This window comes from Hipposideros armiger, unplaced genomic scaffold, assembly GCF_001890085.2.
Source record: "Hipposideros armiger isolate ML-2016 unplaced genomic scaffold, ASM189008v1 scaffold_14, whole genome shotgun sequence".
NCBI lineage: Eukaryota > Metazoa > Chordata > Mammalia > Chiroptera > Hipposideridae > Hipposideros > Hipposideros armiger.
Genome location: NW_017731364.1, coordinates 1682683 through 1706360, shown reverse-complemented (window position 1 = coordinate 1706360; position 23678 = coordinate 1682683). Strand labels below are relative to the sequence as shown.

Genomic DNA, 23678 nt, shown 5'->3' with positions numbered 1-23678 from the left:
TTAATCATTTGCCTCTCACATAAACTCTATAAGGTATGTAATTTTAATCTCCAGGTTACAAATGGAGACAACTGAGACTCAGGAAGGTTATGGAATGTACCTAAGGTCACACACTGGTAAATGTCAGTCAGGATTCCAACCCAGGTTCGCTGAGTCCCGTGCTCTCTCCATGATATCAAAAGCCACCCAGCTCTTCTTGGGGCCCCAAGAGAGGAGACAGGCATCCTTTCCCCCTTCTTGGAGGCTTTCTCTAATCTGCACTTGTTTGAGGAAAAGTCTCTTCTTAGAGCTGGCGCCTCCAAAATCGAGGGCAGGTCAGTTCTTCTTTGGATATATGAATACCATAGATTAGGTTATAGCTTTCTTTTATCTTGTAGAAATCTTTTTTAAATTGGTGTAGCAGATTCAAACAATACAGAGAGTATAAAGTAAAATATGGCAGTTTCCTTGTGCTATTACAATACTATATGTTTTAATATTTTTACAAAAATATTTTATATTGTCTTAGAGTAAATAATGCCATCTGCTGTAGGGAACTTTATATCTCAGTGAATTACCACAATAGTATGTGGGGGTTAGGGGGCGTGGATCTGTTCCACTCAGTCATTCAGGGACCTAGGCTCCTTCCATCTTGTCTGTTTTCCACATGTGCGTGGCCTTCAAGGTTGATGCATTTTAAAACACAATGCAATATGTAAATGATGTATTATAGAATGGCACAATTGAAACCTATATAATTTTACTAACCAATGTCAGCCTAATAAATTGAATAATAAAAAAAAAGGTTGATGCATTTTGAGAAGAGAGAGGAAGTGAATGAGCCGAGAAGACACACCTGCTCACAACAGCTTCAGCCTGGACATGAGGCATCAGTTCTACTCACGTTCTAGTGCCTAGAACTAGCCATATGCCCTCCCTGTGCACCCTACCTGATGCAGGTGGCTGGGAAATGTAGGTTAGCTGTGTCAAGGAAGAAAAGGTAGATTTGGTAATCACAGTCAGTCTCAGATTTGGTTGTCACAATCACAATCACAGCCACATCCACTGCACATGTTAGTCTACAATTTGTCCTTCCTTTTCCTTAAATTTGTTGTTGTCATTTAAAAAATGATATTATACAAGCAATACATATGAAAGCATACTATTATCTACAATTAAGTCAACAGAAACTTGTACTTCAATTCACAGTATATTTTGGACATCATTACATATTGGTATGATGGATCTATCATATGTATTCAGTGATATCATACATGGTGAGAGCTCAACAGTGTTCACCATCATTAGCATTATTGTCATTACCGTTATTCTTTTCATCAGCTGCAGGGCAGCTTATTGAATGGACGAACCATGGTTTTGTTCAGCTTTTATTTTCCTCCTGAAAAAAAAAAACTGCACTAGGCATTCTTATGCACATATGTATATGAACTTGTGCTGCTATTTGGAGAGATTACTGGAAGTGGTCATAAGATGTGTGAATTTAGAATTCTTATAGATGTTGCTAAATTGTCCTCCAGAAAGTTTGTTCCAATTTACAGTTCAGCCAATGATGTATAACAGTGGCCATTTTCTACATCCTTGCTAACATTTTTTGTTATCAGTCAATTACAAGATAATAGACTAGAATGTTTAAATTTACATTCTTGGATTATTAATGTTGGGCATATTTTCATATATTCATTAGCTAAATGTATTCATTTAAAAAATATCTGTTCATATCCTTTGTTTTTCTATTGGCTGTTTATCTTTTTCTTAATAAGTTTTTGTAGCTCTTATTATATATCCTTTGCTATTTGTACAGCAAATACTTTCCCACAGGCTGTGTTTATCTTTTAACTTTGATTTATATTTTGAATAGTAACTTTCTTATATTATTCATGAGTATGGGTTTCAAGTCATACTCAGAAAGTCCTTCCCCACCTCAAGGTCATTAACATTTTCTTCTATATATTCTCCAGTTAGTTTTATAGCATTTACATGTGAATTTTAAGTGTAATGTGAAATAAAGGTTCTAACTTAATTTTTGTCTAAATAAACAGCCAATTGTTTTCTAATATCATTTATTTAATGATCTCTATATCATTTGGTCATTTCTGTACTCTTGCTTTTAATTGATCAGTTTGTTTAGTCTTATGCTAGTACCATGTTGTTTTTACTTTCATGACTTTTTTTCTTTTTTAGTATATTTTGATAATTGCTTGGGAAAGCCCCTGTTTTCATTCTTCTTTTTAATAAGTTTCTTAGAAATAATTTCAAATGTACTCTTCTAAATGAAATTTGAATGATCCTTTCAAGTTCCCTGAAAAGTCCTGAGACACTGAATATATAGATAAACCTGGGGAGCATTGACAGCTTTGCAATAACATGTCTTCTCATCTATGCACATGTTATGTCTGCCCAGTTAATCAGGTCTTCCATTACATCTTGAAGTAAGAATTGTAACGGTTTTCTCTTTTTAATAAAATTTGCATACATTTCTTTGAAAGTTTATAGTTATTTTATGATTTTTGACGCTACCTAAATGGGACCAACATCACAGTGTTTTGAATAGAGACCTCTAAAAGACACGTAACCCAAAGAAAAATGGTTAAACTCTATGAATAAACAATTCCAAGCAGGAGAAGCTCAGTCTCCTTAATAGCAGAGAAAACCAAACTGTGACATTATTTTTCTTCATCAGGCTGTAAAACCAAACCAAACCAACCAACAAACCAACCAACCAACCAACCAACCAACCAACCAACCAACCAACCAACCAAATAAACGTTTCTCATATTCCCTGTGGGTGGGGTGGGGAAAGGTCAACTAGGACAGATTTGGAGGGCTTTTTGGCAGCACCTGTAAAAATTCAAGGTGTGCAGGCCCTTGACCTAGGAATCCCACTTCTGGGCTCCACCCGGGAGAAGCACTTACCCATGACACGGAGCATCGTCAGTGATTTTCATTGCTGCACTAGTGCACATTCATGCCTGAAAAGCACATCTTTTACTTTAAGTAGTTGATGGTGCTCTGTGCTGATGGGGAAATGAAAATACAAAGCTATTAAAATATTTGATTAAAGTCACCAAAAAAGTAAGTTCTCCTTTGTTTTAGTCTCTCTTCCTAACTGAATTACGTATTTTCTGTTTATTAAGAGAGTTGTCTTGAAAAAAAAATATTTGCCAGCTCACTCTCAAATCATCTGTTGTGAGCATCTCATTCTTTAATAATAAAAATTGTTTAAAAACAGGACAAAACCACTTATATTTTTTTATGTAGATGCAAGATATGAACCAAGAGAATTTTGTAAGATTTCTTGGTGATTTTTCCAAGTTTGCTGTTTTTTTGTCTAAATAAATAAGCAAACAGAGAACTTAAGTTGCTTTCTAATTTGACTGCTGGTCAAGGCTTTACTATCCCCACCTGCTGTAGTCCAAGCTTACCTGTCCTACCTTACATCCTGCCCCTTGGCTGCACAAACACTGAGTCTAGGCTTCTGCTGGACACAGGAGGCCTTGGGTCCTGCCTCCCTGAAGCCCACCTTTTCCCTGAACTCTCACGGCACAGAAATGACACATGACAGTCTGGGGCATGATGCACCCCAGCCTTACTTACAATGTCTTTCCCTGTTCCCCCGTGTTGGCTCTATCTCCCTAAGCAGACCACACATATCTTCAAGGTTTCTTTTCTCTTTCCTTAGGGGGGGTCAACTCAGGGAATTTAGCATTTATGGGCCTGTAGGAAATTATGGGAGAAGCTGTATTTCTGACACCCTGTAGTGATTTCCGATGCTCTGCTTCTCTTCTAGGTGGCAAAGAAACACAGCACGATGTTTGGAAATACAATTCTTCGATCAACAAATGGATTCAAATTGAGTATTTGAACATAGGCCGCTGGAGGCATAAGATGGTGGTGCTGGGTGGCAAGGTGTATGTGATCGGAGGTTTTGATGGCTTGCAGAGGATCAACAACGTGGAGACCTACGACCCCTTCCACAACTGCTGGTCAGAGGTATGGGAAATTAATGAGTCACTCTGTTTGAGTTATTACTTCAAAGCTTCAAAGAAAGGTATATGCCAATATAGGTATATGGCTTTCTGATTGCTTTGTTCTCACTCAGAATATAATTGGTGGCTCTGAGCTTCGATCCTCATAGGACCCATTGCTTCAGCATTGTCGATCAGATCACAGAAACGACTTCCTTTCAGGTGGGGAAGCTCTGTGGACACCTGTCCTACCCTAACCAGAACCCCATATGTGGAGGGGAGGCTTAGTCCTAACCTTGGTGTATGTCTTGGCCCAGAGTCTATGTCCCCTCAGATGCTATGTGCCTTTGTGTTCTCCACATGGGATACATAGGGATCTCTTGAATATATTGCTTATTGAATACAGAGTTATTCGGTAGTGTTTAGACGTTAGCCCTTGGTGATTTGCCTATTAATGAGGAACCAGTTACAAGCCTGCATGCAGGACTTTAGCAAAACAACCTCAGGTATATATCATACTCAGCAGAGGTAAAGCATTGCTAATCAATGGGCATAAAGTTATGTGGGATAAATAAGCTCTGGAGATCTGCTGTGCAACACTGTGCTTACAGATAACAACAATCAATTTTACACTTAAAAATTTGTTAAGAGGGTAGGCCTCACGTTAAGTGTTCTTGCCACAATATTTTTTAAAAAAGGTAAAGTGATCTCACTTCCTGTATTTCCAGGTTATTCCCAATTTCAAATTTTCTTTTTCCTTATCAGATAATATGTCAGAGCATGTTCCAGCTTTGGGGAGTATAAAGCATGGTCACTGTAGGCACAGGCCAAGGTAGCTAGGTCATCATGGCATCCAGCTAAGTCCTGTCAACCTGAAAAGTGCCATATAGGGAGCCCTTAACATTTATGGAAGGGGGGTGGTGGTGCCTAAGAGCTTCTCAATTTGGTGAGTCCCATCACAGAGTTGCTCTATGACCCAAGAGGGTCATGTCAGTGGGCAAGAGGCTGTTGGAGGTCCCCTTTAATGGCCTGGGGTTCACAGGGTGGAATCATGAGTTTGGCTTAATCCCAAAATCTGCATGTTGCCTCAAAGTGGGAGAGTCTTCTTACCTGTGGCCACCTGAAACCCTTATACCAGCTTTTCTTCCTGGATATAAGCACCAAGGACAGTGCCTGACACATAGTAGGCACACTGTAAATAATTTTTGAATGAATGAATGTGAATATGCACGTTTGAGAAAGCATTTTTCTCCAACACTGGCTGGTTTCATCTGTATAAACACTTATTCCTGTCAACACCCCTCCTCACCTCAGTGCTGAATTCTGGGAGAAGCAGGCTGAAAACACCTGACACTCAACTCTAGCCTGCCCTGAGTCTGGGGGAAGGGTGGGAGATGTGTGTTTTGATCCTCTCTGTGTCTCAAGAGGAGTCAAGGCTACCAGCCCTGTGACTTTAGGCAAAGGATGCCCAGGCTTGTGACCCCTGGCTCCCAGCCTGTGTCCTGTGAGCCTCTGTATCAATCTGGGCAGTGTGACTGACAGCTTCTCTTGGGGCCCTGTGCTTCTGCAGGTTGCGCCCCTCCCTGTCCATGTCAGTTCCTTTGCAGCCACCAGCCATAAGAAGAAACTCTACGTGATTGGGGGAGGGCCCAATGGGAAACTTGCCACAGACAAGACTCAGTGTTATGACCCTTCAACCAATAAGTGGAATTTTAAGTCATCCATGCCAGTGGAGGCTAAATGCATCAATGCAGTGAGTTTCCGGGACCGCATCTATGTCGTTGGTAAGTGAGCAAATGGCTTTTTAAAAAAATTTTTTTATTAAAATATAGTTAACACATTATATGGCCAGCCAAGTGGCTCAGTTGGTTAAGAGCTCACTCAAGAGTGTGAGCTCTGAGCAAACAGGGTCGCCGGTTGGATTCCCGGCCTGAGCTGAGCTTCCGCTGAGCTGCCAACAGGATGGCTCAGCTAAAAAAAAAAAAAAAAGGTTTAAAAAATAATAAATAGATAAAATAAAATAAAATATAATTAACACATTATATTAATTTCAGGTATACATGATAGCTATTCAATATTTATATGCCTAAAGAAATGATCATCATGATAAGGCCAGCAACCATCTGATACCATACAGTGCTATCACAATATTATTGACTATATTCCCTGTGCTGTATATTACATCCCTATGACTTATCTGTTTTATACCTGGAAATTTGAATCTCTTATTCTCCTTTACTTCCCCATCTTTAAAATGTTTTCAATTACAGTTGACATTTAATATTATTTTGTATTAATTTCAGATGTACAGTATAGTGGTTAGACATATACTATATGTTTAACATATAAATTTATGAAGTAAGCCCCCTGACCCACCGGGCACTATACATAGTTCTTACCATATCATTGACTATACTCTCTATGCTTTACTTTACATCCCCATGACTATTTTGTAACTACCAATTTGTACTTCTTAATTCCTTCACCTTTTTCATCCTGCCCCAACCCCCTCCCATCTATCACCCTGATAAATCTAGTACCCATCTAACACCATACATAGTTATTACAATATTATTGACTATATTCCTTGTGCTATATCCTGCATCCCCATGACTACTTCATAATACCAATTTGTACTTCTTAATCCCTTCCCTTTTTCACCCACTCCCCAACTCCCCTCCCAACTGGCAACCAACAAAATGTTCTCTGTATCTACGAGTTTGTTTCTATTTTGTTTGTTTATTTATTTTGTTCTTTAGATTCCACATATAAGTGAAATCACATTGCATCTGTCTTTCTCTGTCTGACATGCTTTACTCAGCACAATGCCCTTCAGGTCCATCCATGCTGCTGCAGATGGCAAGAACCCATTCTCTTCCATGGCTGAGCAATATTCCATTGTATATATGTACCACTTCCTCTTTATCCATTCTTCCATTGAAGGACAGCTAGGCTGCCTCCATATCTTAGCCTTTGTAAAAAATGCTGCAATGACAATATGGATGCACAAACCCTGTTAAAGTAGTGTTTTGAGTTTTTTCAGCTATTTATTCGAGGTCTCCCACCCACTCAGCCATGCAGGTAGATCAGAAAACGCCCTTCTGAGAATTCAGAAATTCCTAGTTGAAAAGGAAGAGAAGATGGTATCGGGCCAGGCCTTGGTGGACCTTGCCGTCCTGGAGGCAGAAGCAGCTCACATTTAGGAGACATACACAGCAGGTCATCACTGAGGCCCAGGGGAGGAACTAGAAGTTGCTGCAAGAAATGTGCACCGTATAACGAGTGTCCAGTAAATGGTAGCTATCATTATTTCTTATTTTGTGTTCATAGGGATGTTACTCTCCCTACTTGCTTTGGGAGCTCTGAAAAGTTGCAGTTCACCAGAAGGAAAGCCTGGCCAGCCAGACCACAGTTAGCGTGTAATTGCTAATGATGATGGCTCTCAATACTGACTACTCATTAGAATCCTCTTGGGAGCTTTTTACAAAATATGGGTAGCTGGGCCTCACTTCAGACGAACGAAATCAGAATGGGAAAGAGGATGCTGGCCAACGGGGCGAATGTTTTTAATGTGCAGGTGATGTTAATGTGCAGCCAGGTTGAGAATCACTGATTAAGGCGATGCCAAAAACAAGTAACTTCAGGAAATAAGAGCTAATTAGAGAAGTAAAATATGGGAACAGATTAAGAAAAAAACCCTCTCTCCCTTGCTTTAGGTTTAATGCGTGTTTATGGTCAGGCTCATGACTCTGCTTAAAGGTCTAATCTCAAGATAAGTAACTTCGGCTGGTGTCCCAGGTCATACTCAGTCTATAGAGAGGCTGCCACCTCTAGTTATTGCTGTGTATTGATGGCTTCTATGTACCAGGCCTTCTGCCAGGGGCTCCATGCGCATGGTCCTTCTGACATCTCATAACCCCATGGTCTAGGTGCTGGAGATTACAGATCAAAAGGTAGCAGAGCTGGGATTTTGAGCTGAGTTTACCTGATGCACCAGGTGGTATTTCTTCCGGGGAGCAGTCTTGGAGTGCATCCTGGCAGCCAGCAAGCCAGGTGTCCTTTGGGACCTGATTAACATCTGGCTTTAGAATTTAAAGGATGTTGCAAAGTGTCTCCAGCACATCTTGCCCCTAGTGATCCACTCTGGTTTTCTGCAGAGCCAGAAATCTACTTTTTCTTGGCGAGATGGTAGACTGCACATAATCAGATGTAGGGTTTTGATGGCTAAAGGGGAAGAAAACCAGAAAAATAGTGAGAGGCCCACCGTGTTTCCCTTCCTCTTCAGGTGGGGCCATGAGAGCGCTGTACGCCTACAGCCCTCTGGAGGACAGCTGGTGTTTGGTGACTCAGCTCAGCCACGAGAGGGCCAGCTGCGGCATCGCGCCCTGCAACAACCGGCTCTACATCACGGGGGGCCGGGATGAGAAGAACGAGGTCATCGCCACGGTGCTGTGCTGGGACCCCGAGGCCCAGAAACTGACTGAGGAGTGCGTCCTGCCCCGCGGAGTGTCGCATCACGGCAGTGTCACCATCAGGAAGTCGTACACCCACATCCGGAGGATCGTGCCGGGAGCAGTGTCAGTCTGACAGAGGGGAAGACGGAGACGTAAGGGGAGGGGAGGGGGTGCGGGCTGGAGCTCGAGCCAGGAGGCCCTCCGCACCCCTCACCCTGTCCGTCCATCTTCAGACAGCGGGCGGGCTTGGGTTTTTGGCCATTAATCAGGGAATCCCTTGGAAGCATAGCTTTAGGACACTCGAGAGCAGCCAGGAATGTTTGCGTGACCTACCTCAGGAGAGAAGAAGAAGAATAGTTAACATTCAGGACAATATCTGCTCCATGCCAGGTTCTATGCCAGGAACTTTTGTATATCAAGTCACTTAACCATCATAATGACCTGGTGGCTGGATATTAACACTCCTCTATTTTACTGATGCATTTCGGAGAGGCTAAATGATTTGCCCCAGGCCACTCTGATTGGAAGTAGCTAAACCAGGAGTCTAAACCCAGGTCTTTCAATTTCAAAGTCAGTGCCCTTACTGCCATGTTGTTTATCTCAAAGCAGGAAACAAAAACAAAAACAATACCCCCAATTTTTTTTTGTTGTTGTTCTGACAAGTTTGCTAAAGGATTCACTCAGCAAAGCAGGGAAATAAATGTGTTTTGTTTTTCTTCTCTCTTCCCCCTCCTATTTAAATGGTCTGTAATCCTTGGTGTTGGAGCTTGGGCTCATTGTCAAGAGTTTCTCACAGGTCGTTCCATCTGACAGGTCTAGGGAGATGGATCTGGGAAGGCCCGTTTGCTTTGAAAGAGGTAAAAGACTTGTGTTCTGTTCTCCCCCATCAAAAGCCTCTATTGTTTTTAGGATCACAGGAGGCCCATTTTTGGACTAGAACTGTCATTACCAGACAGAATTGTACCTTCAGCACAGTCCAGTGTCCTGGCCTCTTTATGTCTAACCATTGTACTGCCATGTCCAAAAGAGGTTCCCAGAGACAGAGAGCACTGTTTTAAAAAGACAAACATCCTAACATGGCTGGCCACTGCAGGAACGACCGACTCCTCTTGACAATATACTTCCCACTTTTCAGATAGCGATTTGGGTCCATGTCCCTGAGACCCCCCCACTCCTGGAAACTTAGTGTTCGTTCCTTTTAAGCCCTTCTGTTTGTTTTTTTTTGTATCAGCTTGGCACAATTTTGACTTAAAGAACAGAGTCTGTCCTTCACTCAAAGTGCTAGAGCTTTCAGATGAGCTCACTGCAAATTCATTCTAATCCCCAAGTTGGCAAAACAGATTAAGAGATCCTGTTTCGTATGCTGTATTTAAAAAGCAACAACAATGGTAACAACATAGTAACTGCATTACCCAATGTGCTTTATTTTCATCATATGATTTCAAATCTCTTTATAGAGTTTTATTTCATGTTAGATGTGGCATATTGTGACTGTACTTCTCAGCAGTTTGGGAAGTTAGAGGTATTAGAGTTGATAGTGAATTTAATTTTCATAGAAAAGTTATGACTGGAAGAAGCTAACATTCAAAGCAGATAAAAAAAGACTTGGAATATTACAAGTGAGATTTCTGTTTATTATACTTAGATCATTGAGGATAAATTAAATGCATGTTGGTGTATGAAAAACTCTATGCCTTAGGGTCATGTGTGACAGTTCAGCTACCTGCTATGAAACGTAAGATGGGAAAATGCAAACACATTTGTAGAAATTTAGAACAAATATATCACTTACTCATGAGCACTAATAACCTTAAAACAAAGCTCTCAACTGAAACAATTTAATCTAATTCAGTTTGGCAAACATTCAAGGAGTTCTTTATGTTTGTCAAGCCTTGGGGACACCAATGACTAAGACACATCCCCACCCTGGAGACTCGATAAACAGGTAAATAGGCCACTAGTCAATATTATAATTTTCCTTTTGCCATGTTAGCAAAAAAGGAGATGTATGCAAAGTGATGAGGCTGCATCCACGTCTTTATTGTCCTTCCAAGTGACCTCCCTGGGAGGCTGTGCCCTTAGGTTCACGATGTGGCCTCTGCTTACATGGTTGTTTTTGTTTGAGATCACCTTCAGAAACTATTTACGAACTATAGGAGAATCAGTGATATTCCAAAGATGGTTTCAGGGAAGAACTTCCCAAGACGATATCCAATGACAGCATCACTGGCATGCACAAAGAGCATCCCCCCGAAAGGCAGCTCCTTGTCATGGCTGTCCTTTGATAAGAGCAGTCAGCAAATTTTTAGCCCATCAACAGGTCAATCCTATGCTAGGAGAGTGAAGATTTAGGATCCCTGTGTTATAAATTTGGTTCTAAATGCGGGACCCAAGTTTCAGGACTAGTTCAGAATACCTAAATGAAGACAAAGAAGTAATTCTATATGCTGTTTATATGCAGGTGACTTGTGGTAAAATCTCAGGTGGTTGGTCCTCAAGAAGTGGGGATTCTCAATAATGGTATAGCAGCGTTCCTCTTAAGACGATCCAGAGTTCTGCACTTGAAGCTGCCAGTCTGTGGCTCTTAGGGAAAGAAAACTTTTCAAGTCATTTTGGGGAAATTTATATCATCAGGATTTAAGCTTCTAGGCACTAGCAAAGGATAGAAGCTCTCAAAATATAATTTTCATTCCCAGATAAACAAATGAAAATCTGGTTTGCAGCAAGTTAACTGTCATAACCCATCCCACCAGCAGGGGGATGAGGACTACTGTTGCCGGAGAGCTAGAAACCCAGGACCCCAGGACTCAGGCAGGGAGGGTGGGAAGCCCCAGCATGGTGGACTGGATCTTGATTCAGGTCCTGTGAGTGAACAGAGCATCCCTGGCTGGGAGGAGGAGGATGAAGAAGGAGGTCAAGTTTAAGGGAAATGATAGCTCTAGAAAATGATATCTGAGGCCCAGGAGTTTGTGAGCATGACTCCATTCTCAAGAATGGTAAGGGGAGAAATAAGGAACAGGGGTTCCAGGAAGCAACCCACTTCTGAGAAGTGAGGCACAAGTTAGAACAGGACTAGCAGTGAGACCCATGTGCTTTGGGGCCCTCTGAGCTGCTTGGCTGGGTCTCCTACCTTACTGGAACTAGAGAGGATGAGGCCCGGAGATGCAGGTGGGGTAGAACTTATGGGGGAGGTTAAGGGACCCCAGTTGACAAAGCTGGTTTTAAACTGGCAGGCAGCTAAGCTCATCCAAACACCAACAAATAAATGTTTTCTTCTTAGCTCTCATCACATTCCGCTGTCAATGACTTCATCACACACACACACACACACACACACACACACACACACACACACACTGTCCATGAACCCAAAGTAAACTATGCTCTCAGGGAAATGCAAATACCCTTTGCTTATAGCTGTGAAAAGTATAGCTTTGCTATTTATAAAAATCCTTGAGGTACTGTTGTTATCTACTTATCCTACTTGATTTTGAAAAAGAAAAAGTACTCAAAAAAATTTTCAAAGTGGGTAAACACCATTGGAATTTCTTTTGTAAATTTCTAACTTTGGGCTGCAAAATCATTTTTTCCCTTAATGTCTGATCTCGGTGTTGTAATAGATCTCATAATACAAAGAGTCAAGCTTTATGGAAATCCACTATTATTTTAAATATGGCTATTATAAAACCAGTTTTGTCAGGTTGGATTTTCATATTTATAGGTAAAAATAGTCAACACTTAGTTAACCACATCCTTTAAGTATTTCGGTTATGTGAGTTTGTATTTTTTTCAGTGATCAAACTAAGGATATTGTTTTTGGTAAATATACAAATAAAGTTTTTATTTATTCAATAAAATATGTGTGGAATGTATAAGACTATGTTGTATATCATCACTAGGTGAAACTTTTTTTTTTTTCCTTGTTTTGGTCGATTTGGGTACGTTGTATCTGAATATAAATTAATTTAGGAGGTGGAAATTTAAAACATTTCAGTTGTTTTGAGGTTTAGATAAATTCATAGGATAAGATTAATCAGATTTGGCTTATAGAATGGCAAAAAGTAAACAGCTTCTCTCTTCCTAACGCCTCGAGCCTCATTGTGTCTCTGAGCAAGCTTTTCCCAACCCATTTGCAAACTGTGCGACTCTCATCCTGCCTGGTCTTACCTCTTATTACAGGAGACACCCTTCCAGGTTTCTGATTTCTGGCCTGATCTCTTAGCCCTGAGTCAACCCACCAAGTCACATGTTGTCTTTGAAGCCTTATTTGATCTGTGCTTCTCAAATCAGGGCTCATGGGACTTGGCATATGAGACAGAGAGCTGTGGTTCTCAACCACTGGAAAACTTGTCATCAGTTGAGTTTGTTTTGGAGTACAATGCAAAGGTCCTATGCAATTGAGAAACAAAAACAAAAACCTGAGGCTTTAAAAAAATGTTGGGTCACATGAATAGCTTTAGACCTTTTCCCACTAGGCCTCCTTAGAAATAGAGGTTTTTGCTTCTCTGCCTTAGGGATTCTGGGTGGAAAACCTTGGGAAGCACTGCCCCATCTCCCAGGTGGGAAGTGCTCTGGAGTTAATCTTGGGCTATGGATCTGACAGCCAGTGCAGCAGCTGTGAGTCAAAATGGGGTTTTGATCTAACTTCACTGCTGAGCCCTCCGATTTCCTTCCTGGATCTAAGAGGTAATCTGAGCCTGGGCAGCTTGGCCGGGGCCTGGCACCTGCCCAGCTTTCCTTGGCTCCTCCTTCTGCTCCTGGTGCCCTCTGCTGTTGTCTGGCTCCCCCCGGACCAACCCTCCTTTCCCTGGAGATGCAGCCTTTATATATTGTAAGATCTCAATTCTTTCCCACCTCCCGTGGGCCCATGCCTCATTTTCTGTTCCTGTATGCTGCCACAATTAAAGACCCTTGGTGCTGGGGGTCTAATTTGGGTCAGGTTCCACCTGCCCCAAGCCGCCTTACCAATCACTCTGGTTTTCACGCCGATGTTTGTTTCTAAGGATTTTATTTTTCTTCTTGAGTGCTCAGATGTCTCGTTGTTATTGATCTTTGCAGGTCAGGCTACCTTGACACCCATGTCCCATCTCTGATCATCTGCTTGAGTCTTTTTTAACTTGCTGCCTCCCCTGGAGTCACCAAACATAGAAACCTCATTATCCTCTTTGTCTTGACCTCTAGCTACCCCAGCGTCTCCAGGGGTTCCTAATTTCTGAGGGCCGGAGACAGAGCGAAAGAGGATACGGCCCTTCCTGGTTACGAATTCAAATTCTTTAGGAAGGCTTGTATATAAGGAAACTCTCCTGCTCCCTTAGTAAAACTAACCCAGTTTCCCAAACTTTGGCATTGGGGGGAAGGGAGGAGACTCCCAGTGGGGGATCTCATAGACCCGACTCTTGTCTCTATAAGGAAAGAGTCCTGTACAGACAAGACTCTTCACCGAATTTCCCAAAGGACACCACAGACCAGGCTGGAACAGTTAAGTAAGACTCTACCGGTGACTTAGAGGTGATACAGGGAAATAAGCACAGAAAGGAACAATGCTCTGAATAATGAGGATGACAAGATTTTGCCATTCCTGAGAAGCAGTGTTGGTCCTTAGGAGGCATGCGTGTGTAGATGCTGTCAAAGATAAACAAAGCTGGATATTCAAATGGTGAAGAGAGATTTTATTCAGTCACTTTCGATAGTAAGGGAAAGAGATGAGCCCCAGTGCGATGCGTGCAGAGCGGACTGGATGCTTTAAAGGGAGAAGGAGCGTGGAGAGAGGGGAGCAGGCAGGGGCTCGAGAAGAGTCAGGGAAGTGAAACATCATAAAGGGCTGGTCAGTACACGTGACGAGGCCCACTGCATCTGCTAGCTGTCGATCATGAAGTTAGGATTCTGTCCTCAGCAGAGGCCCTGTCCTTCCTGATCATTACATTTCAAAGGAATGGCTTTCGGGTCAGTTGAGAAAGACACTCTGGGCTGTAGGAGAGACATACCTCTATATCTCAAAAGGGACAGAGCAGGGATTTACAATTGTAAGACCTTCTTAGGAAATGCTCTAAGAAAGGGAGTCAGGGGCCTATTGTCAGGCCTTGGCCAGAACAAATGGTAAGTTTTTTTTTTTTTTTTGATGGCCTTGAGCTTTTCCAGACAGAAACTCACAACGGGGGACTGGGTTGTCCTAGGGATGAGACCTTAGGCTGCCAGCAGCCATGCTAGGGGCTTGGCCAAGTCATTTAGTGCAGGGATTTGGATGGAGTGTTTGTGCAAATAATTTTTGCAGTTTTCAGTGCCCCAGGGATATTTGCTTTATGAGACATATTGTTAAAGACACAGGTGTGCCCACCCCACTTGTACTACCTAGCGCTGGGGAAAATTTAAGAGAACTGACAATTTTCTACAACCCAACACAAGCCCACTGTGAGAGTAAGTGTGCCAATACTCCTCCTTCTAGAATATTCTGAAGACAACTAAAGAGAAAAATAATGCTAAAACTTCTTTCAACCTAAATAGGCCAGAGCAGTGCTCTCAAACAGTTTGGACTATGTCCCACAGTTTCAAAATGAAACCATTTTCAATTTTTAAATTCTATTTTATTAAAATACTGTTTACAACTCGTTAAATTAATTTCATTACCTACCAGTGGGTCTCAACTCGCAACCCACATCTGAAGAACAATGCTGGAGGGCACAGACCTGGGCAGGAATGAGGGAGAGGAAGTTGGGAAACCCCGGGTTTAACAGTTGCAGCAGAAACTCAAGGGAAAAATCTGATGGCACAAAGAAACCTATGAGTCTGACCTTAGATAAACTGAATTTTTGTGGGTGAAATTCTATTCTTTCATAATAAAAATATAATAATAGGAGCAGATGGTGCTGTTGAGTAATTTCCCAGAAACATGGGACAGAGCCAGAAATAGTTAAAGAGACTGGGACAGTGACAAAAATAGTCTAGGCAGAAATGCTGGGGTTTTTAATTATCAAAGTGCTTCCTGGTAGAACGTTGCATTCAGAAATGGTCACTGTAGAAACCCTGAAGAAAAAAATGATACATTTGACTTTGTTATGGCTGAGTTATAAATAGACATTAATGAAGAAAATCATGAGGTCTTTGTGAAACAATGCAACAAATACTTACTGAGCACCTACTATGTGCCAGGCATGATTCTAGGTACTAGGGCTCCACATCCACGAAGAAAACAAAGTCCATGCTCTCATGAGCTCACATTCCAGCAGAGAGAGACAGGCAACAACCAAACACGTACATTATATAATGTCAAGTAGTGATAAATGCTAGAAAAGCAGTACATCAAGGTAAAGGGTATGCATGCTACTTTAAAGAAGGTCAGCAGGGATGCCCTTGCTGATAACGAGACAGTTAATCAGAAACTTGAGTGAAGAGGAAGTGTGAGGAAGCCTGATCCAGGTAGAGGGAACAGCTAATGCAAAAGCCTCGAGGCAAGTAGCTCAGTGTATTCAGGGGACAGTGAACAGGTCTTGGTGGCTGGAGTGAATTCAGAGTGATGGTAGGAGTCTCAAGGCCACCGTAAGCACTTTGAGTGTAACCAGAATAAGACGATAGGGCACAGGAGAAGCTCAGAAATGCTAAAAATTCATAAATGTTATGCACCCAAGCTTGTGACTTACAAATTCAAGTCTGCTGCATTCACGGTGGCAACGAGTAGCTAGAAACTACCAAACCCCAAGTTTTTGTGAAGCCAGCAAACATTGAGCTCTTTCTCCAAATCCTTGGTCTTTCTGACCCTGCTCTGTGCACCCACATTGTGATGGGCTGAGGCTGGCTCTCCCAACTGCCTGGTCACAGGAGTCTAGGGGGCTTTGGGGAAAGCCTCTCAAATAACTAAGATCTATCGATCATTCCCCGGATAAATGGAGTTGGCAGCACTCAGACACAAGGGCACCCTGGTGGTAATGAGACCAGCAGTGGTGATATTAGTGGGGTGGCACAAGGGGGATGAAAAAGCCAGAACTTTCAAAGTCAGTGACCTCCAGGAAGCCTAGATGATTTTTGAAAAAATGTGGACTGAGATTCAGTACATTAAAAAAAAAAAAAGCCTTAGTGGTTAAGTGCAAACCAATAAACCGTTTTTTAAAATGTATGTAAAATGTATGGCAATTCAGATGCAAACTAAAAATTAAGTGCTAGAAGCGCTATTTCCAGATGATTTTAGAAAACATGTCTTCCTGGGAGGAAGGTTGGAATCTGAAGTAGGAACCAAGGCTGGAGATGTGGTGGGTTAGACTAAGCAGCAGCGTCGTCACTGCATCTCCCTGACTCCAAAGGAAGTTAATAATAGTCTGCACCTCATTAAGTTGTGGTGAAACTTAAACAAGATCACACATGTGAAGTGCTCAGCTCACTGGCTGACAGATTGTAACGCTCCATACAGTTGGCTGCTAAACTTGTCTTTCCTTGGAGTCAGTCAGACCTGAGTGCAGTTCTGACTGTGCCAATCGCCCACTAGCTGTGTGGTCTTGGGTAAACCACTGAACCTCTCTGAGCCTCAGTTTCTTTGTCTCTAAAATGTGTATAATAATACCTATTTTGTAGGGCTGGCGTGAAGGTTAGCCAAAATGTGTATAATGTAGAGTGCCTGGAAACTCAAATAGGGCACGTTCTACGATTATTGTTTATAGTAATTATAACAACACTAACTAGAGGGTCTCAGAACAACTGTGGATATTCCAGGTGTGCTCCTATTACTTAGTTTTGGGGGAGATTGGGCTGCTATTGTTTTCATGCAAGACAAAAAGGAAATTCTTATAAACGCGTAGGGAGGAAGCAGGTTGTGTTTGTCATGAACAGCCTTAACAATAACAGGAGAGGAAAAACAACACTCAGACACACACACCCTGACACACACCCCAAACCAAACGAAGAACACGGGCCCTTGCCAAGTATTCAACCAGGTTCCAAAGGATAGCTGCATTCTTGAAAAACGTGTGGAATGAGTCAGTGCCTAGCAGGCTGCTGGGAAGATACAAGCCTGGTCTCTGGGGCACTCCGTGTCCATGGGCCAGAATAAACAGAGTCTGTTGGTAGAGAAGGACCAGATGAATGGGTATGGTTAGGCCATGAAAATGCATGCTGACAAGACCTGGGGAGCTTTCTCTCTTCCCCTCAGCGGACCTTCATCACTACATGTTTTAGGAAATTTAGCTTTGGGGCTTAGTGTTTGAATACTAGTATTGTCGTTTTGCTTTAAATAACTGAATGAAGTATTTTAACTATTAAATATAATGGGGAATTTAAATTATCCTGATTAGAAAACACATTTTCCATGAATTACAGACTTTCAAAATAAAATCCAGAATGACGAACCATCAGTTACTTTGCTCTAAACTTGTCTTTTCCCTTGATGGCCACTAGATGGCAGGATGGGACCACTCTAGGTCCCACGAGTTTTCGAGGCAGCTCTTCCCACACAGGTTTAAAAGTGGGGAAACTTTTTATTTTGGTTCCATCTAACTTTTTTTCCCTTTCAGAAAAGAAAGCTAAACAATGTGTGCACAACTTTTAGTATCCTCTATAGCATGTAACGGGAGGTACACCATTTCCCTGTCTGAAGGTCTGAACCCCGGGAGCTTAACGCATCTTTGAGGAGTAAACCGTAGATGGTACCAATTAGTAATGAATGAAAGCTTATCCTGAGGCAGTGCTGGGCTAGGAGCTTCATCTCATCCATTCTGCACAGGGAGACTAGAGAGTGTTGCTTCCATTTTGTTTAAAAAACTTTATCATTTTGTTGCATGGACATCTTGTAGGTAACAGCTTTGCTATGAGAACTTCAAATGTGACGACACGGGGCAAATGAACCTGGCTGAGATTGTGAATCTCAGGAAACTGGAGACCTCTTTTTATTCCTGGAAGTGACAGCTAATGTAACAGAGATGTAGACAGACGTCTTGCACAAAGAAGCAGGAAACATCTGGATAAACGAATCAGCACAAAGCCCGATTCAGAAATGGAAAGCGGAAGCTATGGGACAGAGAAGCCTGTGATTACAATTGCCAGAAGTACAGGGGTTTCTTCCCGCAGCCTGATCAAGTACCCAAATAAGTCCACTGTAGGGCCCCTATATTCAGCACCTACCAGGTGCTGGCACAGGCTAGGTGCCTTAATTATGATTGATTCTCACTTACTCCTTACCACCACTCTTAGACATAGGTGTCATAAGGGCAGGGATGTGCAAGGCAGCTCCCTGGAGTCACTGAGATGACAGACTCAGCCTTACCGCGGCAGCCAACTTTCCGTTCAGGGAAGTGGAGACTAAACCGAAAATATAGGCCATGGTCTTTGCCTCTACAGAAGCTGCGATAAAAATACTTCCATTGCTGAATTACACAAACTAGTCCCAGGAGAGAAAAAAAGTTTCTTCAGTATGAGTATTCAAGCTTCTGAACTTGTCTGTGACCAGTCAGGATCTAAATGGAATCCGAATGCATTGCTATCGTGGGTTGGAGTCAACAGAGAAAAGCCCTTGACACGTGGAGCGAAATCAACTTTATTCAGGCTGAGATCTGTAAAGACAGCCTCCAAAAGTGTTTCCTCTTGTGCTTCAGCTAAGTCATGAACTACCTGAGCACACACCACTGGGATAGACATTAGGTATCAAAGCGAATTTTCTCTACGTGTTTTATTTATGAACTCATCCACTCAAGCACTACTACTTCCTGTTGCAAAACCAGGTTCTCTGTGGACTTCATAATTTTAAAACATAAGTCAGATCATGACACTTTTCTGCTCAAAACCCTCCAATGCCTCGCCTCTTGTCTAAAGCCAAAGTTCTCCCAAAGGCCTAGAGAACCCTACACTCTCTGGTTCCCCTTTGTTTTGCTCCCTAACCTCATCTGGTTTCTTCCTTTCTTTTTTTCTTTTCTTTCTTTTTAACACATCAATTCTACAACTAAGAAAAGATTGCTCCTTGCAGTTCCCCGAATTCCCCCACCTCTTTCTGTTTTCTCCTTCAGGAGTCAGCAAATACAACCTATGGCTGGACCAAATGCCCGTTTTTGTATTATCCCAAAAGACAAGATAAGGAAAAAAATATTATAATAGAGAGTGAGAAGGTAATAGTGATGTTTACACAAGATTTTATATAAGTGGAGGGACACCTAATTTAGCCAGGGGTGAAGGAAGACATTGGAAATATTTAGTGAGTGAAGTTTGAACAGAGTTTTGAAAAACGCAAGAAGGGGAACAGGAGTGGGAAGCGTGTGCCAGGAGCGGGGGAACAGCATGGAGGAGGGACCAGAGATGTATGCTCTCCTGGTACTTGTAAGTCCTGTGGCGGGGTGGGGCCACCTATACAGGTTCATAACATTCTAGAAGCAGATACAGCCCAAAGGCCATCTAGTTCATCTCCTCCTTTCACACACGAAAACTGGAGGCCCAGAGCTGTGAAGTGATTTGCTACAGGGCTAAGGTTTTGAAAAGTTAGAATGGAAATTGAGATGTCCTGACTCTCACTGGCTTCAGTGCTCTTTTCCTTTCATCAACAATGTTTTGGGCCTAGATTAGAGAATATCTAAAATCCTCTTTGCTGGCTATTAAATAAAACACAAAATGAAACTAGTATGGTATTCTGAAAGTACTGGGATTAAGTAGACTACAGTTCCATTTCTGTTTCTACTAACATACAGGGTAACCTTGAGCAAGTCACTTCCTTTCTCAGGGTCTGTTTCTTTTTGTTTCAAAAGGCTGATTAGGTAATTTTGAGTACCCCTCCTGGCTCTCATAGATCATTCTTTAAATATATTATCATTTCTAATACAATGTATGATGTGGTCTTTGGTCTCATTGCACCTTGCTTTTCATATTCACAAGACATAAAACAAAGGTCGTAAGATTTTCTATTCATTTACAGCTTCAATTAACTAAATAGTTAATGAGTAACTGAAGTGTGCAGTAGCATAGCATCGGAAGAAGGGGAATCAACGTGACTGAGAGGTCTTGGAGAAGGTGAAATCTGAGCTGTCCTCTATAGGAGGTGAGGACCTGGCCAGGAAGACAGGAAGGTGTTTCAGGAAGGACACCTGAGCATGGTGTGGGGGGCCTGGCTACACAGGGGCCTTGTGGGAAGCAGGCTGCTGGGGCAGAGTCTGGATGGGGAGCATGAGAGGCAGGGGCTGCCTGGATGGAGGACATGCTGTCATGCCAGCTACAGCGTGGACTTGATGCAGGAGCTCAGGGGAAGGTGTAGGAAATTGATTTGGCCAGCAGGGCAGATTCTCTCCAGGAGCCTGTTTCATTAAGCGCAGAATAGGTCTTGAGGGCTCAGACTGAGGAAAAATGTTCTTGTTGTAGTTTTATATTCTTCTTCTGTTTCAATTAGGTGTTCTGTAATTATATAATAAATTCTCAGAACTGTAAATGATAACAACACAAAACACTATAGACCCATACAATGATCATGTTGAAACCAATGACTTTTTTTACAGAATTAATTAAAAAAAAAAGCTAACAATTGAGAGTTTTTCTTAGTGGCTCCTCTGTTGTCTGTTCCTTCCTCTCTCTTTTTGTGTCTCAGTTTCTACCTTTGTGGTCTTTGGATTTGGTCTTATATTTCTAATTTTTTTTTTTACATAATAAACTACTTGAAATGCTTTTTAGAAGTGGGTGGGATATAAATAAATTATGAATGCAGTTTCTCTAAGATACATGTTTTTCAATATTTCATTATACTAAATAATGACAAAATAGTTCTTCATGCATACAGCTGTTTTGAACAGAGGACCTGAAGTCCTTTGTACACTCATTGTATTAAACCTATTCAAGTTAATTTGCATTTGTATAGCATTTTAAGAACTAAAAAGGTAGATTTTTTTTTTATTGTTCACATGCATTATTTTATTCAAGCCCCAAATCCCCTGACAGGGAGCTCTTTCAGCCTCTGTTCCTGGCACGGTGCCTCTGACCTAAATAGAGTCTCCACAAAGGCTTATTGAAAAAATGCGGGATCGAAGTTAAGTCAGAAGGGACAATTCTGGGAGCAAGAATATCTACTCATCAACATTCCCATTTCCCTGAAGAGGAAGCAGTGATGTGCTGCAGTCACTAGGATTGTGTCAGGAAAGCCAATGGCACAGATTTCTTCCCAGCTCCACTTTCGTTAAATGACTTCACCTCATTGGCGTGAAAGTGGCCACAGTGGGTTACACCAGAGAAATCAGTAAATACTGTAGGTCAGCACCCGTGCCCCTCCATCCCTTGAGAGCCAGTTTTTAAACATTTACCAGCAATACCACTGAAATTAGGATTCAGACTGGTTCAGTGACTTGACTGAGGTTAAGTTGCTGGCTAGGAGGTCAAGTCCAGGCCCCTGGCTCTAAGACTGTTAGGGAAACTGAGGAGTCAGGGATGAAGGAGCAGCCAATTCCTGAGTCTGCAGCATAGCTCCATGAGTGACAGGCTTACACAGCAAGGACACAGGCCTGCGCGTTAGAGACAGGAGGCTGCCTCAAGCCCTCATCTGCTTATGCCTGGGACTGAAGGAACCTGGCCTGCATTTCACAGCCATGATGTGGAGCACACCCACCATCCAAACACAGCCAAGCCCTGAGTGAGAGATTCTGGATGCTGCAGACAGGAAATACTGAAAAAAACCATCACTGCTTCAACATACAGGGAGGGCTTGTGGCTTGCTAATTCCCAGCAGGAGTATCAAAGTAACTAATCTTCAATAAAGAAAAGCATTCTGAAATGATCAATGTGTTTTCACCTGGATTACATAGGAAAATGAGCAATTCCAGTGCAAAACTTCTCAAGGGTGAAAAATGTGACTATGTAATATTCAAAGAGCCAAAAATGTTTAGAAGAGCCTGCTGCCTTCTTTTGGCCCTTTTGAATCTTTATCGACTCAGCAGATATTCTATTATTCTAATCCCTTTATTCCCAAGAGATAGTATTCAATATGATACAAGTGTACCTCTCTGGGTTACTGTCCACTGTTCCTAACATTCTTTTGTTCTAAATCTTCATGGTCAAAAAAGTGTTATTATTATACTTCAGACCATGTGACCCACTGGGATTTAAAAAATTATACTATTTCAGGCCACTTGCATGTATCCAGGACTTCAGCTATTGGCTTTTAAGAAGTTTCAGTATAAGAAATATCTCAATGTTGGAAAATACTTCTAATACTCAACCAACAGTCCACTTAAAAAATATTCAGTGTAAATTTCAGACAGACTTATTATAACTGCCTTATAGAATTGATTTGAGTAGGATTCAAGCCACATGTGCTCCATTAAGCAGGCAATGAGCACCTAGTAATTGTTAACTAGCTTAGAAACTGCTAACTATAAAGCTAGTCATTTCTAACTTAGTAATTGTTAAGCTGAACAACTAAAGTAAACAATGAGCACCTAGTAATTATTAACTATTAAGAAAAGGGAAATTGAAAATGATAGTTGGCCTTAACATATCAGCACAACCAAACTTAAGAGCACAATTCCTAACACAAATAACTGCATCTGGGCTAGGCCTGTGATCCCCACAGTGATTTTCTGAACGTCTCCATACGCTTACTTTTCTGGTTTTCCTTGGTACCACCCAAATCATTTCAGGTCACGGGACCCAAATCATTTTGCTCAGTTTAGAGAGCTGTGGCAAGGCTGGTACCAATTGTCTTTAAAATCTAAGCGTTAATCAGACAGCATTCAAAATTGTCCCTACACAAATGTCACTCATTCACTCAGTTTGGATATGTCCTCCTGAGTAGGAGAGAAAGGGGTGGAGTTAGAGGCGGGCCCTTGGAACTTGCACGGAACACTGAGTGGCCCTGGGAGTGTGCAGTGTGTGTCTTATCTGCAGGTGGGGAGGGGAGAGGAAATGCTGAGAGACCCAGTGTCAGGGAGTGGTACTGGGCCACTGCCGCAGGGGCTGTCTGAGCATTTGCAGTATGGAGGGAAAACTGTGCCAGCCTCTCTCCTCCCCCCAGTCCTCTGCCCTCACCTGCTTCCTCGAGAGAGGCCCACCCTCTTCACAGCACAGCTCTACTGGACCAAGGAGGGTCCCAGGAACCAGAGCCTGCCTCTCCAAGGCTGTCCCTGTCCCTGTCCCTGTGGGGCCCTGCTGAGGGTTCGATGGGCTCATAGAGATGCCCTTATGTGTTGCTGTGGAAGGAAATGGTCCATTTGGGAGGCCCCAGCCCTGTGCAGAAGGGGAGGAAGGAAGAAAATGGGCTCTGAGAATGGCCTGCGGCAAGTGCCTCTGTCGCTGTCAGTCCCTTCATCTTCCAGTTCCGGGT

The 23678-nt window shown here is 42.2% G+C and overlaps 1 protein-coding gene across 1 annotated transcript in view; it reads left to right on the top strand.

Annotated features, from left to right (window-relative positions):
* The window catches only part of KLHL6 (kelch like family member 6), a 72234-nt gene extending 59963 nt beyond the window's left edge, over positions 1 to 12271 (top strand). The window contains exons 4-6 of the mRNA XM_019667809.1: positions 3721 to 3990; positions 5536 to 5749; positions 8251 to 12271. Coding sequence (XP_019523354.1) covers positions 3721 to 3990; positions 5536 to 5749; positions 8251 to 8552 — 786 coding nt within the window. The 3' untranslated portion in view covers positions 8553 to 12271. The remainder of the gene's footprint in view (positions 1 to 3720; positions 3991 to 5535; positions 5750 to 8250) is intronic.
* The last annotated feature ends 11407 nt before the right edge of the window (positions 12272 to 23678 follow it).